Source organism: Hetaerina americana, unplaced genomic scaffold (genome assembly GCF_022747635.1).
Source record: "Hetaerina americana unplaced genomic scaffold, ioHetAmer1.1.p SCAF_1, whole genome shotgun sequence".
Taxonomy (NCBI): domain Eukaryota; kingdom Metazoa; phylum Arthropoda; class Insecta; order Odonata; family Calopterygidae; genus Hetaerina; species Hetaerina americana.
The window spans coordinates 41,988,707-42,008,443 of record NW_027286069.1 but is presented as its reverse complement, the minus strand read 5'-3'; the positions used below and the strand labels follow the sequence as shown (position 1 = coordinate 42,008,443).

The 19,737-nt window shown below is 32.8% G+C and overlaps 1 protein-coding gene across 7 annotated transcripts in view; it reads left to right on the top strand.

The window, feature by feature from the left end:
• The window catches only part of E(bx) (nucleosome-remodeling factor subunit NURF301 E(bx)), a 121,861-nt gene extending 102,699 nt beyond the window's left edge, over positions 1-19,162 (top strand). For all 7 annotated transcript variants that reach the window (XM_071588928.1, XM_071588938.1, XM_071588921.1 and 4 more), the window contains 6 exons: positions 477-704; positions 3,711-3,883; positions 5,792-5,959; positions 13,198-13,393; positions 15,130-15,214; positions 17,388-19,162. In XM_071588928.1, coding sequence (XP_071445029.1) covers positions 477-704; positions 3,711-3,883; positions 5,792-5,959; positions 13,198-13,393; positions 15,130-15,214; positions 17,388-17,593 — 1,056 coding nt within the window. In that variant the 3' untranslated portion in view covers positions 17,594-19,162. The remainder of the gene's footprint in view (positions 1-476; positions 705-3,710; positions 3,884-5,791; positions 5,960-13,197; positions 13,394-15,129; positions 15,215-17,387) is intronic.
• Positions 19,163-19,737: the final 575 nt, after the last annotated feature.

Below are 19,737 nucleotides of genomic sequence, written 5' to 3'. Positions count from 1 at the left end.
TTCATAGAATATGATAAACCAGTGTGGCTTGAATTCAAACTAGGGCTGACAAAAGCAAATAGTGTATAAGCAATCTTTAGTTTTCTTTTCTGTATTTCACTACTTATGAGTAGATGACTCTGTTTTAGTAACTCTTGTTTTTTTCAGATCTGTCTCTGATTGGTTAATTTATAATTACCAGGTGATGAAATGACCAAGTTAAATGTATCTAAAATTTAAAGTTATGCAATGTTCAAATCTCAAAGTAATTCACTTATACTTCTTGCTGGAACACTCACAAAATGCTTGGATATCCACCTAAGCACTATCTAGTGGTAGTTACTTAATGAATTGATTTTGAGTGGATCAGAAAGTCATTATCATTTGCTTTGAAGGCTCAAATTCTGGGTCATGTTTTAACATGTGTTGTGTGTTATAAATTCCTGATGTGTGAAAAATGTTATTTAACATTCTGTTTCTATTATGTACCACTGCAGAAGGACGTTGCTGGAGAGTTGGCAGCCAGGACAAGAGCTGAGCGAAATAAGCAAGAGGAGGTTCGTGGAATGGGATCTACACAACAAGGAGAACGAATGCATTCTCAGAGTGGAGCTGGACGAGGAGAGAGCTATGAAAGAGGGCACAAAAGACGAGCGACCAGTAGTTCTGCTTCAATACCTGTCTCTCCTACAGAAAGTAAAGAATCTGCAAGTGCTGCACCTAAGGTATTCCTGCCAAGTAGACTTTGGTTAGACCATAATTTTAGAAATACAGTAGACACCCCAAATTTATGGAAAGTGAGTTCATGACATCTGCAGTTTTCATTCTGAATGAGTGTAATGACTCGTGAGGCCTAATCTCTATTATTCCCTGAGTTAGCTGTTTCCATATTTGTAAATTCCAAAATCATGACCTTCTAAAGGGACATAACCATGATGAATTTGGAGGAGATACTGATAAGTATTGTCAGATAGGTGGTAGAGTCCAATCTTGCTTCATTTGTTAAAGAGCAAAATAATTTATTTCCTAAGTGAGTTTTCCCTTTCCTTGTTGCCCTGCTCTCATGAGTGTTCACATAAGCCCCTTAATCTCTGTAGTAAACCCAAAAAAATAGCAACTTTGGTAAGCATCCAAAATGGTATTGTCTCTGGCAGTGTTGATGACTTTTGGGTAATTGGTTCATAGTGTGTCATAATTCAAATATTTTTTGACAGACAATCAGCAGAAAATGTTTTTAAATTGCTTTTCTGTCCCTGATTTTAGATTCATTTGTAGCAAGAGCTAAAGAAATGGGGAGCTTAGTTCTGAAATGAATGTTCAGAATAAGTTTTTTGATAAAAGAATCACAGTAAAACCCTGTAATTTCAATCGTGCTTATTTTGAAATACCACGTAATTAAAAGCTTCAAATTCCAAATTAGGAGCAGTGCCTGTTATATAGGGTTGAATTTGTCTGTTTTTCAATGCATAAAAATTAAAATCTTGTATACAATGCAATTCAAAGTCATGATCTGGTCGTGTGACTTGCAAAAGTAAAGTTTATTTTGGAATTTTCTCTGAAATATTGTGTGCCTTTAACCTTTAGTGTATTGCAAATTTAAATGTATATGATATGAAGATGTCACATTTGTGACATCTTCATATCATACCCATTGAAATTTTTGCTTTAATTCATTGAAAATAAAGTCTCCCAAATACTTCTCTGTAGCAGTTTGACTTAATATCAGATTTACAGTAGAAGCTTAATATAACATGCCAGCTAGGGACCATCAATATCAGAGTACTGTATGTAAAATCATTATTATTTTCTATGATGATAAATGATCTGTGATTTTCATACAAAAGTAGGCATATGTTGGCATTAATTCTTTATTATTATAACTTTCGCTGCTAAAGAGAGACTCATCACTTCTGCAGTGATTGCAAATGAAATAATGTCAGTTAGATACTTCGTTTTAATGTGAAAGTACACATTTCAAATTAAGTTTGGCTTTCAAAATGCTCAGAGATGAGATGCAGAGATTATATTTTATTCCAGCCAAGTCTATGTTTGCTAGTGTCTTCTGAGCAAGCATAGTCAGTCACTGATATCAGCAGATGGTTTTCTTAAGGTCAAAAACATCTCTCTTAAGTACCATAAATTTTTCGGGCACAAACAACTGAGAAATTGTTTCATCTAGGTTTTTCGTGTTGAATTGCAAAGGTATAAAAATGTTAAATAACAATTATTTTAAATGCAGAAAATAATTCTTGGCAAATAAATGAGAATGGTTAATTCAGAATGGCCACGAATCTTCTCATCGCTGCTGAAATTCCATATATTTCTGTTATTTGCCCTCTCAAAAACAATTTGGTGCTCCTCCAAGGACTTAACTTTTTCTCTTGATCAATGAGGTAGAAAAATGAGAAATCAAGATAACTATGCCATCGAAATCCAGCTCTCAGAGGGAGATTGGAGGTGAAATTGTGTATTTATTTCTCGACTTAATATGGGCAAGATTGAGTCTTAATAGTCTCTCTTCTACATAACCCCTGTATATTGCATAAAGATAATTACTGACACATAAGCCCTAGGTGGAGGAAAACCCACCTAAGTGGGAATCGAACCTGCAACCTCTGGGTTGGCAGGAGAGGATATTACCCCACCATCACCTGGGCCAGTGGTATGGGAGGACCGAAATGTGAGAAAACAATGGAAAGCTCTTTACAATGTTAGTGCCCTTTTGATTCAATAGGAAGATTAGGAGTTTCCTTTGAAGGTTGTTTCTTTAGATGAAACTTGGTTACATCATTTTGATTCTGAGAGCTGACAGCTAAGCATTGCATGGAAGTTACCAACTGGACCCATTCTAAAGAAAACCAGAGTTGTGGCTTTTACTAGGAAGTTGAGGTCATGTCATGTTATGGTATTCAGAGAAAGGTGCATCAGAATGTTATACCAGCCCACACGATTGCAAATGGAGCATACTATTGAGATGTACTGAGCATTCTCCAAGACCATATCAATCGCAAAAGGGCACTTTGAAAAGCAACAGACTGGATGATGCACCATTGTAATGAACATCTGTACATGGCAAATTTAGTTGCTAAATATCTAAGATAAATCAGTTTGAAGTGTGCTCCTCATTAACTGTTCAGTCTAGACTGGCCCCAATGTGAAGAAGCCCCATCGTTGAAAGAATCTTCCAGCATAAGAAGCTAGCCTAAGGAAACAATGTTTCAACATTCAACAGCTGCTGCTGATGAAACTAGTACCTCATACTCATTACATATAAAGCTTATATTATAATAGAAAATGAAGTTTTTGAACTATAAATTATGCAAAGAAAATATTTATATATTCTACTGTTTCAGGCTTCATTTGGTGGAAGTATTTCATATCTATATTAAAAGTACCAAGTCCTTTTAAATATTTATATTCACTCTTTATCTTGTACATTATAACAATGGAAGGTTATTTCATGCAATGGAGGCAAACCATAATGCATTTAGTTGTAGATTGTTATTTTTACTCCAAAGGGGGCCATTCACTAATGTGTGCTCACTACGAGATAATTTTCTCTTATTAATAAAATTTAAATTAAAACTGTCTGTTAATGGATCTGGGAAAAAGCGACAGAAAAGTGAGGGTGAAAAATAGAGTTCTGTATTATGTTTTGCTGTAAATTCGTTAATTTCCTTTTGGTCATTTAGATTATATATTGATTGGTGTTCATTTTAATTATAATATAGAGTTCACATCAAGGAGCTTTACATCAAGGGAGAGCTGGGAAACGGCGAAGGGGCAGTGGAAATGAACGTTCATCAGAAAGTAGACCTTCAATGCAAAATGCACCTACTCCACGTTCCTCATCCAGAAAAGAGAAGTTGTATTGTGTGTGTAGGACACCGTATGATGAAACCAAGTGAGTAGAAATCACTTTCTTAGTTATTAACTGTTTTTTTTAGATATAATTATAGAATTTGTAAATAAATTTAATTTTGTAATTGAAGAGAAGAGTTCAGTTTCTTCTACCCAGAACGTTATCCAAATTAAAATACTCTTCCTTAGATTTTTGTTCAAATATATTGCATGCTTGATTGCTTTGATGGTTATTGTATAAAAAGGAAATATCAGATATGAAATTAAAATTATATCATTCCCTAGCTTAACTTCAGTTTAATAAAATTTCATTGTTTCTGAGTTTTCATCTATCTACCTAATAGTTGAAGGAAAGTATAAAAATAGTAACAAGTGCATGGAGCAAATTTAAAAAAAAAAGCATTGTGAAAGGCATGCCTGGATATAGTAGTAATGACTTTATAGGGATGATAGGGAAACAGTAACTATGAGGATGTCCTGAGTATTTAACCATACAGTTTCCCATTAAAGTAAGTAGGGTCCTGAAAATATACTTAGCAAGAGTCACCACCTAAACCCATCAAAAAAAGTGAATGTGCAAGATGGCTTAAACTAAAGTAATAAACAATAAACAAGACAACTGATGCTGAATATTTGCATACATTACAATAATAAACACCCGTTCGTCTTCATTTGAGAATTCTTAAACTGTGTGAAAGCAATTTTTAAGAAAATATTATTTCAACTTTGTTTTAAAATTGATTTTGCATTTGAGTTATTTTCACAGAAAAAGATTGCAATAACTTTGTAATAATATTTAAGGGACTTCACATTTAAGTAGGATATCCATTTCTTTTTATATTTGAAAAAGCTTTTTTTTTATTTTAAGGTCATAAATTTACTTTGCTGCCATTATAAGTTAAACATCATTTTTGTGATTTTGAACTGTTATTTTACAATTCTTTTTTATATTATGATTAACTGTTTTCTTACCTTGCATGTTGTTCATAACTAACCTGCTAAAAATATTCTGATGCTCCAAAGAGTTTACTAATTATTTTTGGCTAAGGGAAAATACTATGGATTCACTTATAGCTGTGCTTTTCTATGGTATGGAACATGGCATGTTGCTTGCAGTTGAAGTTGTTTGTTGTTTAGACTATAATTTCACTGTGGTGGTGGAAGTCTTTATGGCTAAACATTGTCCAGTACAATTAAATTTGCTGACTTGAAAGCTTTTGCTTTCCTCGCGAAAAGTTGTTTTTAAAAAATGTGAGCCTTTCAAGATAATTCTTCCAAATTGAAAGGTTTATTATTGAGAACCATAAACATTCATATCAAAAGGAGGTATAGAAAGAAGAACTATAGCAAGGAAAAAATATAAATATCTGGCAAGATTCTGTGAAAAAAAATAATTGAACAGAAATGTAATTAAAATGTACAAAATAAATAGCAGAAAAAAAATTTTATGGAATGAAAACTTGTCATATATAGCAGCATATGTTTCTTCGTGATATCCTCCTGGCAAATCATCTTAAAAATAGTGAGAGAGATTAGAAAATAATCAATTCTCAAGTTGGTTTTCATGCAAATATTTAGATTATGGATTCTATTTTCTATAATTTAACCTGTTTTGTAAGGCATTGGCAGCACACCAGAAAATCAGTTGCTTTTAACTCAGAGAAATCTTTTTGTCGTGACCTTTATGGGACTTCTGGAATTAATCAAGAAATTGTGTATTAGAACCTGCACTCTAGCAAATGTTTTTATCTTGGCATTTTGCTTTCACTTTTGTGTGCATAACATCTGGACATTAATTTGTGACATCAATACTCAAATCTACATTAAGCATTTCTGAAATTTGCATGACTGCTTTAAATAAAGACTTAAAAAAACAATTAAAATGTGTGCATGAAATGGTCAAAGAGCTTCAAGATAATGCGTACCTGACATGATACCTTCTTTAAATTAGATTCTACGTGGGCTGTGATTTATGCAACAACTGGTTCCATGGTTCATGCGTGGGAATCTCCGAGGAAGACAGTAAACGAATGACAGAATTTGTGTGTGGGGAATGCAGACATGCAAGGGACACAAGGGAACTCTACTGCCTCTGCAAGCAGCCTTATGATGAATCTCAGTAAGAAATTGAAAATTATTTTATAAGGAGAAGATGGGTCATTGCACCTTCCAAATATCAGTTCAGATTCAGGGAAAGCACGTATGGAACATTAATGGCAAGACTTTGAACTCACTCCGCCTTGCTATTCAAATATTTTAATTCTAGCATATATATAAATTTAAATTGATGTAAACAAAGCAGTCATGGTTTTTTCCTTTCACTACAGAAAAACTAGAAATTATACTTTGTATGTGACTAATCTAATGAAGACTGAGAATACTGAAGATTATTCCAAATTGAGGATCACAAGGAAGACATTAAAAAATAATTCCCATGATATAAAATCCATTTTTCTTTCTTGAGGATCTGTTTGTAGTTGCTTGTTAAGTATGCACCAGAATAACGTAACCAGGAGAATGCAACATGATAAATCACTTCCGTTATGTCAACTTTCTTGGATCTTCAATAGTTGAGTTTTTTCTTTAAAAGTGATTGTTGATTATTTTTGTTTTAATTATTGTTTTTTCATTAATCATATTTGGTGTATTGGTTCGATTCAGTGGCATGCTTTGTTGGAATTTTAGTTCTTGGCAGAAAATCATTGATCACATGGGTAAATAAGTTTAATTTTAAAGTCCGTCTGGAGAGATAGTTGCAAACAAGTCCATGTATGTATTAAAAAATAAAAAGGTAATAAGTTTTGGTGAAAGATACTTCTTTAGTCAATAATATCAATGTATATGGCAGTATTCTTAAAATCTTTTGACTTAGCACATCCTAATACAGCAGAGTTGTCTTCAAGACTGGAAAGTTGCTCATTTCTCATAGGTCCTCTTATATTTCCTGATGAAATAATTAATGTGTTGCTGTTTTTCAAACTGTGGGTTATTTGAATCAAGTCATGTAGATAAAATCCTTTGAAACTTGGACATTTCCATTTGGACATATGATTGTGGTGACCACCATGTTTTCTCTCTCAAGGTGGTATATACTTTGGAGCTCCTGAGCAATACTGTCACAAATATTCCATAGAAATAGATTTAGTATAAAACTGATAAAAATTTCTGCCGCTGTTCTTGCATTTTGTCATTCCAAAGGGGATAGTTTCATGTTTTATAATAACACCAAACGAGTAATGAAAGCAGTTTCAAATACTTAAGAATTAAGATTAAAAGCACAATGGTTCACTCCATTAAAATGTCTGCCATAGTCGACAGTTTAATGTCATTTTTGCATTTTGCTATTTTATGATTCCTACCAAAAAGGAATTCAATGCATAATAATTAATTATATAAAGCACGTGAAATTTCCTCATCTGTAAGCTAACATAAGGCATTGAGAAGTCTTATTCTTGTTTCCCATGATGGATATTTTTATGAGTATCTCAAGTACCAATATTTGCTTGGTCAAATGTAAATGAGGTATAATTTTCCCTATGTCAGTGAAAGTGGTGTATTAGAATTAAATTCAAGAGAACAAATAATTATTTTGGTGTCCTGATATATCTTCTTTTATCAAGGTTAACTATGTTTACGGCATGTATGAATACCTTAAATTCCTAAGAAACATGATGCAGTTGATACCTGCACCAAATTTATGAGATATTTCTGGTATATCCACAAATTTGGAGTTGGCCAAAATGAGAAAAATTTAACATATTACTCGCACTTTCTTCACTCAAAGACTTTTCACAATAGAATGTAGTCATGTAATATTTTCATCACAAAAATAAATACTGAAGATCTCCTTTCAGTTAAATATATTTGGTGAAAATTTGGTGACTAAATTCCAAAGTATGATTGAATGTCACTGTTAACCTATTTCTCTCTCTAATTAGGCTCTCTATTTACTAAAAATTTGTTTTTGGGTAAGCACTTTGTCGGTTAGCAGGTTAGCTTCCTTTAGTATATTTAAAAAATTCCTCCTCAGTCAGGAATAGTAAATAGTACCGTATTTTCCCATCAATAACGTGTGCGTTATCTGTACAAAAATTTTCAGATCATCAAAAAAATGATGATGCGCGTTATGTAATGAAAATTGTTTGGATTTTTTCAATTTTCATTACATAACGCGCATCATCATTTTTTTGATGATCTGAAAATTTTTGTGCAGAGATATATATATATATATATATACATACACACACACACACACTTACATACATACATACATATACATCCATATATATATATATATATATATATATATATATATATATATATATATATATATATATATATATATATATATATTCAAACACGAAATCCCGCCAAACGGCGAATAAATACTCATATATACAGAAACATATATAAGGAAAAGGGATAGTGTTCGTCCTTTATACGTGTTCCTATCCCTTTTCCTTATATATGTTTCTGTATGTATGATTATATATATATATACATATATACACACATTGGATGTGTGTGTGTATGTATATATGTATATATATATATATATATATATATATATATATATATATATATATATATATATATATATATATATATATATATATATATATATATATATATATATATATATATATACATATATACATACACACACACATCCAATGTGTATATATATATATATATATATATATATATATATATATATACATAAATATATATATATATATATATATATATATATATATATATATATATATATATATATATATATATACATAAATATATATATATATATATATACACATAAATATATACATACATATGTATATGTGTGTACACATGTACATATGTATCTATACATGACATAAGATAAATATGAAGCCCTGGGCGCACAGTATCTATACAAATTCGTGATAGCTACAAAGTTCTGAGTGCGCATTATCAATAGGAAAATATGGTATTTAGATGTGTATTAGTTGGTAATTGTGCTAGAATATTGAAGCTTGGAGAATATTGTTTTGATAATTGATAATAGTGCAAATTTTATTTATTGTCATCATTTTCTACCAAGGCATCAGTGTTAGTATTAGCAATCAAGGAGCAGAACTGGGTGGATGCACTCACCTTTATTTGTAATATGCTTTAATTATTACAATTCTAATGGTTAAGATGGGTTTGGATTGACAGGGTCTATTTCTGTGGTCACAGCACTACATTTTCCTTGTCTCTCCTAACAAACGCAACATGACATCGGACACTACATGCCCCCCTTTAAATTCCAAGAAACTGCGAGAGATGCTGCAACACTAACTTTTAACTGAGTCATCTGCTAATATTCATTGCAAAGCAACAATTTCACAGTGTAAAAATCATTTGGCTTGGCTGGGATTCGAACCTGGATCCCTCGATGTCCAGCCGAGTGCTTTCGCCAATTAAACTATCGAGGCATCCTCTTCAGCTCCAAAATTTTAAGGGCTTTTTAAGGAACAAGATTTTGTTACGAAATGCCATACATACAAGGTCGCAGGCATTTGTGCTCCTTAAAAAGCCCTTAGAATTTTGGAGTTGAAGAGGATGCCTTGATAGCTTAACTGGCGAAAGCACTCAGCTGGACATCGAGGGATCCAGGTTCGAATTCCAGTCAAGGCGAATGATGATGGTAATAATTTTGGTTCGTATTTTGTTGTTACCTCTTTTGAAATTTTGGCCAAAGATCAAAATTAAACTTTGTGTATGCATAAAGCAACAACCAGGCAAGAAAATTAGTAGAAAACATACAAAAAAACATTTTCTCTAGAAAAATTATCCTAAGGACTTCAAAATATATTTCATTTCATTACTGGGCTGTAAGAAACCATTGACCATGTAGTTAAAAGAAATTGCGAGCATATGAAAATTTATTTTTTGCAGCACATGGCAACATGCATTTATAGTGATGCTTGTTTTGATAATTTTGCTAGCCATTTTATCAAATTATCATGAGTACCGGTGTTTGATTTTTATTGGGAGTGGAACAAGAGCTGGAATTTCAATCGGGACATAATTTGAAAATCATCATAGGAAGCATATTATCATCTCCTGTAGAGTAGGAGCCATTATAACATTTTGAATGTTTGCTTGAGATTCTTAATTTTGAATACAATTCCAGCACTTGAAAAAAGGTCAATTGCTTCTTTTGGAGGTTCCTGTTAACACTGAATGCACAATGCAAAGTGAACTGTTTTTGCAATATATGTATTGTATCAATAAAGGAGATAGCTTCAGGCGTCACTTTGTGGAAACGATACATATTGCAAAGGAAACACTTGGTTTTTCCACATAAAATATTTATTCACGACCTAGGTTTCGACGCTCAGCGTCATCTGAAGATGATATATCTGAAGAAAATAAATATTTTATGTGGAAAAACCAAGTGTTTCCTTTGCAATATGTATCAATGTTTCCAAATACCCGCCGACAAAATTGTTTATTTTGAACACTATAATAGCCAAAAAGTTTTCCTTCTAGATAATAATTATTCTATTTTGCAATAAGTTTTATTTTTACCTCGGGCACACCTCTGGGTACCTTCAGTTTCACCCAAGCTGTGCGATGTTTTTTGGGTACCAGTACTCTCTAGGAATTCATAGGTGACACAGGGAAAGGAACTGGCCCCTAAACCTGATTTATGAATTTCACATGCTGATAGGCTTAGTATTAGGTGAAATCTACCCTAATCTATCAAACCGATCTTCGAGTTGATAATTGTGGTTTATGGTTTTATATAATTTTGATATTCATATGAACAGCCCCTTAACAAGTTTCCAAGAAATCAGTAGAGAGTACAACATACATGTCATAGACTCATTTAACACATTGTGTACTGGGGTAATAGGTTTTAACAGATCTTTAAGGTGTAGTTTTTGAACATGTATTGCTTCGGTAGAATTGTCATTACTTCCTTCAAAAATTGAAAATTTTAAATGGATCTTTTAATGTAATGCTCACAAACAATTTTAGTATTTCTTCTTTGTGTGATACTCCATGAAACATTTTCCTTCGTGGAGTGGAGATTACAAGAAGGGCACACATACCTTGTCTCCTTCACACACTTAGGATCCTCTTGTGTGGTATTTTTTCTTCCCCTTACCCACAATAGGAATGAGATGATGTTTACTAAGTCATCTCAAGAGGTGATGTGGGTGATCCCTTGAAGGAATATGCTGCGCCGGTTTATCATTGCTGTCATCCACCAAAGATGACTCATTTGGCTCCACTTTTCTCCTTGCCCAATCTTTGGTTGTCTGGAGCAAAAAACCTTTGAATGGAATGCTATTTGATTCATTTAGCATTTTATAAACTCTAAAAGCATTAAAAAGAGCACAATTAATTAGCTACAGCAAATCTTTCTTTGGCCATTTAATTGTTTTCTTCATGATTGTTTAGCACAATGAATACATATCCGCCCTGTAAATGGCTTTCATGAACTTATTGTATTACAAAATGCAGATAGGGTCACAGGACTCTATCTAAATCTATCTTTCGGCAATATATTACCCATACCTTTATTAGATAATGTGCACTGTACGTTTTTCGCTGTAACACTTTCACTTTCGCCTCACTCCTCAATGTGGTAGGAAACCCTCCAATTGACTTGATGGTTGTGGTTGGGATTCCTGGTGAAGTATTGTCTTCATTGACACTCTTATTGGAGTCACTTTCTTTTATCAGGAAAGGAGTGGTTTTTTTTTCTGACCTTCACTGCAAATATTGGTATCACTTTTACTTTGGTCACTCTCTTCATTGTACTCTAATGGCACATCTGACAAGTCATCGGCACACATCTAATAAAATTTCTTCCTCCTGCAAAGCACTCTCTTTCTTATGCGATGACATTTTATGGAATATTTGTAAAAATATTTCGAAAAAGATGGATTGAGAAAATCCTTGTACCAGAAAAACCCAACATCCAAATCACAATTCACCAGGACTCAAGGAAATGAAATGCTCAATGTTTACGTTTATGGAGCAGACCTAAGAGTGCATTCAATTAGCTGGGAGTGGAAATTGCAGGCAAGGCAATAGTCCTTGGGGTGATTGAGATGAGTTTCCTCAATGATAGCTCAGCTAAGGGCCATGTGGATAAACAAGAAATAATATGGCAAGGAATTTGTGTACCAGAGGAAGATATGAAAGAAATATTAGCTTGGAAATGAAGAGGGACGATGAAGAAGTTTCAAGTTCATGGATTTGAAGTTGAGCATCATTATAGAAGAACGGTCTGGGATTTAAATACAGTTACACTTTGAAAATCAATTAAAGAAATCAAAAATTAAGTTAAGACTGTTCCCATTAAATAACAAAAGGCCAATTAAAAATGAACACCAAATATGTGAATAATATTAGTTAAAAGTTTTAAAATGATACTCCTAAATGATGAGAATTCTCATCATCGGTCTCAAATGGTTGGGATTTAAATGATGAGAATTCTCGCCATTAGTATGCAATGCGTTGAAATTAATATTTCTGTCCTAATGAGTGTGCATTAAATGACTCATGAATTAATTAATTATTGTGCTGGACTTCGTAAAAAAAGAATTCAATGTATGCCTGGCACTTGATACAAATTTTTTGAACATTGATTAATAATTAGGAAGTAAAGTAATAGTGGGCCGAATTACCAAGTCAATAATTTCATTTCAAAAGGAATTGATTCTTAATAATCTAGGAATTGAGGCAGTATTTACACAAAACACATATTTCATTCTGTTAACAAAATGAAAGGTTTTTTCCATGTGTTATAAACCTGCTATTAAATTAAAGGTAATGAGGCATTACATCTAAATTGTGTGCGCTTAAGTTGTTATTACTTTACAATAGCAAACTTGTCATCCAAGGTCAAACTCAGTTTGCACATTTCACGGGCTAATATATTCAGAATGTGCCTTCAAAATGTGTTAATGGGTTTCCACTGTGTTCTTTTTACTGTAGTTGTCATGTTAAGTTTCACGTACAAATTGTTTCCTATACAAATAATACCTACTTTGTACTCATAGGAATGTGTTTCAATGCCTATAAGGTTGTGTCAGATTATGAAGAGTAGACATTGGAGCATGTTTTATGGAATAAATTACTGGAAAATTACAATTTATTGCTTCAGTGCCATAATTGTTTGGTAGTTGTCAAATATTACATGCCTCATGTAGTGTCTTGAAAATAGTCACTCATACATTACTGTTAATTAGATTAATCTAAATTTCACAGTGTGATAATATATGCATAAAATTTCAGTATTTTAAGAAATTCTTACCACCCTGTAATACATTTCCAACTGTAAATAATTATATAAATTCTTTGCTCCCATAGATTTTACATTTGTTGTGATGGATGCCAAGATTGGTTTCATGGACGCTGTGTTGGCATCCTTCAGTCAGAGGCTGATGGAATTGATGAATATGTTTGCCCATCGTGTGAGGCATCAAGTGATATGAACACTGCCAACATGCGGCCTCTCACACAGAAGGACTTTGAACCATTAAGAAAGTTAATGAAGCAAATGCAGGTAAGCTGTGACAAAAATTAAATAAATTTTAGCGTTTATATTTATTTTTTGAATGCTTGCAAAATGTTAAATGCAGGTAATGCTTTGAAGATTTTCCTTTATACTATGATAAATAATTCAAATCAGTATAAGTTCTGTATGATGAAGCAATTTTGGTTATTTTTCACAAGTTTTTCAGTGATGAAATTCAAGATTCATCATCGTACAGGATGAAGTTCCATAGTTAGCTGGTCCCATCCCTTGTTCACCAGTATCATAAAGCAATAATTTGAATGGTTGTACAAAGTTCTGTTTTTTAGTGGAATAGTGGTCAAAATTCCCTAATAAAGTTAGCAATTTCAGATGTGTTGCAAGGGCATCCATTTTTAGAAAGTGGAATTTTAGAATCCATTTACTTAACAGTATTAGTTATTATCAATTATTAATATAAATTGTTTGAAGAGTATTGATGGTTAAATAGGTCTTACAAACTTTTTTGCTTTGCTTTGCTAACAATTATCCCTAAAGAATCAAAAAAGTATTTTACTTCCTTCTAATGAATAAAAACTTCCGGTGGATAAACATTTAAATAATGAAAATCGAAACAATGGTATATTATGAAACCAAAAAACATGATTAAGCATCACATCTGTTCTTTCTTTTCGCTAGTTTCTAAAATACTTTTTTAATAACTTTCAGTTGGCATTAGGATGTTCACAATAATTTTCACAGAAAATTTTAAAATTTCACGAACCTGTCCTTAAATTTATTGTTATAATAATTCTATAGTACTCATTTCAGTATTTTAAAACAATATACAACCCTCTTTAAAGTATACTTCCTGTCCATTGTCTGTGTAAAGATCAAGCAATGTGTAATTTTATTGTGCCAATAAACTTTCTCTGCTTTTGTTAATATCTGGGGAAAAAAGGACAAAATGTAGTTTGACAGCATTTGAAGTGTGCTCTGTGTGGGGTCCACTGCTGTCTGCAGATGACTTCCAATCTAGTGTACTTTATTGTTTCAAGTGTCTTCATCGTCTTGCAACTCAGGGTTGACATCAACTTCTTTATTTCTTACCAATTCTTGCTCAATTCGTGCACTTTTATGGACAAATAATCCGACCTTTCTGGGAGGAACTTACTGATTTGCCATTCATTGTCCCCCGTTTTATTCTCAGTGTTTAGTTAATGCATCAACTCATTTGATGATTTATTCAATTCTTCCTCATTAACATCTGGTTCCTTATCAAGAGAAACTCTTGAAAAAGTACTGTCCTAATTAAGTTGTGATTCTTTTTGCTAAAAGCTTGTCCTCTTTTCAAATAAGGGTTGTCAATTTTATGACAATAAATTTGTTGACATATATCTTCAGACATTCCAAAATGTGACATCTATTAAATTTGGCATGAGCCATTTCAGCATATGAACTTTTAGTAGGTGTAGTTGTTTTTCCATTTATGTGACTGATTTGGAGACCAATGAGTGTTTTCACCTATTTTCATAAATGTCATTCATGAATGGAAATATTGTAATCTCCAAAGATATAATAAAGTGGTTACGGAATATGCCACTAATGTGTTCATAATTCCTCTCTTTAGGAAATTGCTGGAAACAAAAGTACATAAGTTGAATGTCTTGCTGGTTAGGGGCTTTAGTTACCAAGCATACAATGCCAAAACTAATATCCTGTCCAGAATTTCCCTGCTTTAAAGTCATGTCTGTAATCAGTAAGTATTGATTTTTTTTTATTTTCAGACGCATAAGTGTGCCTGGCCTTTTATGGAACCAGTGGACCCTACAGAAGCACCTGATTATTACAAAGTTATAAGGGAGCCCATGGGTAAGAACTTTCTGTCTTGGCTTTATTTGAGGTTCACTGATTGTAATGGCTGAAATTTTCACATGAAATATTTAAAATCATACAATTATATAAATCTTCATAATTAATTGAAGGGAATCATATCAAAATTAAAGTTGTTTGGTCTGATTGTATCGTCATACTCTTCCTCTCATATTTTACTAAACCCTTTAGTAGTTCTATTGGGAGGCTATCAATGGCCACAGCCTTAATTAATTTCAATTCCCTAAATGTCTTTTCTATCTCGCCTTCAAGTATGCCTTATGTAAGCTACCCCCATTTTTGTCACATTCCCTCTCTTTATAAGCTTGCTGGCCTAACATATTTATTGTATAAATCCTCTATGCATTCTTTCCATCTTTCTTGAAACTTTCTCAGTTCAATCGGTAATTTTACAGATCTATCTCTGAAAATGTGTACAGATTTTTCCTTCTTACTTCTAGATAATACTTTCACCTTTTTCCAAAGCACACCAGCCTCCCTTTTACTTATCCTCACACTATGTATTCCTCCCTTTTTTTCATATTGTTAGAAGGAGGGATGTTGTGGCAGGAAAGCAATTTTAAAAAAATTAATTTTTAGCATTAGCACCAAAGAAGGGTGTCCATTAAAGAAAATGTAACATAACTATTAAAAAAGCTGGAGTAGATTAAGAAATTGGATGCAGAGGTTCTGTTGGTAGTTTGGTATTATGTTATACAGTATCGAATTTTAAATAGGAGAAGAGTATTGCTCTTAGTTTTGCATTAAATTTCCACAGAATGTTCAATCAGGTTCAGAAAATTTTGTTATTGTAAGTTAAAACATAGCAATAGGACATCCACATGAGGTATAAATGATCAATTTTTGTTGGAAAGCATGGCTATGACATGCAAGATACTGGTACATCATGAAAAACTTTCCAAATACTTTTATGTGTACAACTTTGGCAAATACTAGTTGGCTATGTCAGTTTAGGAGCATATTATTTACAATAAAGGTGCATCACAAGTGCTGAGGTTGATGCCACTTCACCATTTATCGAGAATTCGCAAGTACTGATTGTTGAATATTATTTGCAGTAATCTTGGATCTATAATACAATTGAGTTTGGCCTGTAGTGGATAGCTTTAACAAAAAATGTTCAAGCTATATGAAGTGAATCCAAGGTAACCAGAGAATAACTTAGTGAAGAAAGGGTGTGCATACTTCTGTTTTCTGTATTTTATCATAGTCTCAAGTTTGCGATTGCGACCTTGAAATAATATAAGCCACCTCCAACTCTGAGGAGGATTATGGATGGGTTAACCTTAAAATAATTCGATAAATTCAGTTCATTGGGTAATCATGATGGACTCAGTCAATAATCATGCCTTTTCCTAAGTTAAGACATACCAAAATAATGTTCAGGGAATTGATAAGGAAGAAATAAAAGTACTTTTTTATAATTATCAACAATTGAAAATCCAAAATCATTGGAGATGATCGGATTGGAGATCATTTTTCTGGAGAACAGTGTAAACCATATATTACGTTATTGCAACTGAAAGTTATAAAGGAAAACTGGCACCATTTTTCGAAGTCAATCTCTTTCATTTAAATAAAAACTTGATTAATTATATTAATAATGGAAGTTGATTAGATAAATCAGATGGTTCAATTGAGCACATATCATCATTTTTTTTCTAAGATGCTTACATGGTCTGTGCAATAAATGCACGAACTGGTGTAATCTGGCAGCCATGATGCAGGCTATAACCCTGCCCACTAGCGGCGCTAGTTGCCTGAGACCCAATGAGCCATCTGTGTTTGGCAAATTGTTAAGCTGTGCATATGGTGCCAGTTACGTTAGTTTCTGTTATCCTTGTTTTTACTGTTTGTCGAAAATGGAAATTGACGAAATCACAGAGCAACGAATCAACATCAAGTTTTTTGGTGAAGTGCAGTAAAAGTTATCATATATCATATAAAGATGTTTTCAAGTTGGTTGTACCTACATTCCAATTTCAGGAACTCATGGGTAACACCTCATCTAATCCCATAAAATCTAGAGAAAGTTTCTTTTTTATTATCATTAATGGTTTTTCATTCATGTAAATGTTAATCAACTTGTGTCTATATTGTCATTATGTGCTCTTTACACTCATTACTCATCTCTGATTTTTGTTCTTTGCAGATCTCCAGACAATAGAGCTTCGAATCAATGAACGTTCATATGATCGTCTTAGTGAGTTTATTGGTGATATGACAAAGATATTTGACAATTGTCGGTATTACAATCCTCGGGAATCTCCCTTTTATCATTGTGCTGAAACCTTGGAGAGTTATTTTGCTGCTAGGCTAAAATGTCTTCGTGAGAAACTTCTTGAAAATTCCAAGTGATCATTGTAGTAAAAAATACATTGAATTTATAAAGTGATGCTGCGGTAAGGTTGCTACGTATGGTGTCTTATTAATTTTGTGGAAGTCATAAAAGGCACAAAGCCCAAGGGTGCTGTGATTCCCAGGGAACTGTGGGAAAGATTTTCCCCCATGCCATGAATTTACAGGAAATCCTTTCATAATAATGTGGAAGACAATGCCATTCTGATGCTTAGTTGTGTCTAAGCTTGGCAGTCCAACCCAACATCAATTTCTGCACTGTACCTACAGATGAGCCACTACAAGCTGCCATTATTTCACTTGGTATAAACATATATATATATATATATATTCTAAAGTCTGTGAAATGTGCATAAGTCTTTAGCAGCCTCTCATTGTTTCCTCATCCCAATTTAGTTATATCTTGTGAAATGCCAGTGGACAATTTTAGGGTGTTGTTATAAAGTGAGTGAAAAAACCTGTGGGAAACAAATATTGACTAGCTTTTTTCACGTGTGGTGTGAATGTGTGTGCAAATGTTTGAGTTTCTTGGAATAGATGACTGAAGTTATGGGCATGATGAATGGGCAAAAATGAACTCTGGCAAATAAGCCAGAGCATCCAAATATTATTTATTTTTGTTTAATGCAGCCCAGGAGTGAATGAGTGTAAATTTTAGGAATTTTTAGCCTGGCGCCAAGGATCCAAGCCAGAGCTTCTTATTTTGACACTGCAAAAGTCTGTATTTTGCTGAGTGGTGCATGAAGCCAAGTCTTGAGTTGCTTTCAGAGCCTAAAATGTGATTGTACATGTATTGACATAATGCTCGTAAAACGATGCAATATGGAAAGCAACAAAGAGGGGTGTATCTTTTGATGCTCTTGGCGGATCCCAAGATGCCCATATTATGTAAATCACATTGTGTACAAAATCAGATAAAAATATTGCAAGTGTTTTTTTATTTTTGTGGCATTTCATTAGGTCGTACATGTAAGTCCATTGAATAACTGTATGAAATCATGTATTTTATATGTGGAGACAAAATAATCTGTTTGCGTATAAAAAGAATGGCAATTTTATCAATTATTATAATTAAATATTTTGGCCTTCCGGAACTTTTGTTGCTTCAGTAAATTTACAAAAATTTCAGCTTGTGTTTTTGTTAAAGCTGATGCAATTACAATTTTATTTTCCTAAATTGTGATTACCCATATTGTACCAACAAATATCTAAATGAAAAATAATTTAATTGGTTGTCTGTCAGAAGAATATATTGTGGGAATAATTGCAATAGCTTTACAAGCACTGTTGTTGTCTGTTTTTACAAGTCAAACTTGTAAGGGAGACTTGGATAGCTTGCTCTTAGTTCCCATAATTAATGCGAATGTTTTGTTTTACAATTAACTTTGTGGTGTGTCCTGGAGGTGAGAATGCTGTGTGTTTAAGTGATAATTTAAGGCATGAGAAAATCGCATGTCATGGAGAGTCAACTGGGAATTGACAGCAGGTCATCTGTAAAAATATTGATTCAACTGTCATTGTTCATACCATTTTGAAGTACTGTGCATTAAATATTCTTTTTTTACCTGAACAGAAAAAATTAACAATTGAATTTTTATTTTTAACTTTGATGAAATTGGTATCCTTTTGAAGAGACATGGTGGTTAAATGATAATTTATTTTAAAACAGCATTTTATTAAGAGTTTTCTCAATCCTTTACATGCTAAAGCCTTTGCATTGCTTATGAGCCATAATTCCAAAAGAAACCCTAGTTAATCGTCACAATATCACCGTTTAAATATCTTTGTTTCATTCCTCGTGAGGAAAACGTTTCAAAGTTCAGGTTTTGAGTATACTATTAATGCAATTTGATTACTTCTCGGCATGAATTATCTATTTAACTTTTTTATTTCCCTAATGTATTCGTATAATTTTTGCTCAACTTAATGTCTATACTCTAGATTTAAACTGTGCCCTGATCAATGTATTATTGGTACTCCTTTGGTTGTGTTTGATGATTTAGATTATTGATTGGAATTTTGTCTAGTAGGCATAAAAATATTTTTTCCAAAATAATTTAATGTAATGAAATTGATTATTCTGGTGAAAACAGAGCAATCAAAAGAAGAATGATGGCATTCTATTTCCATGTTTTGCTACCACT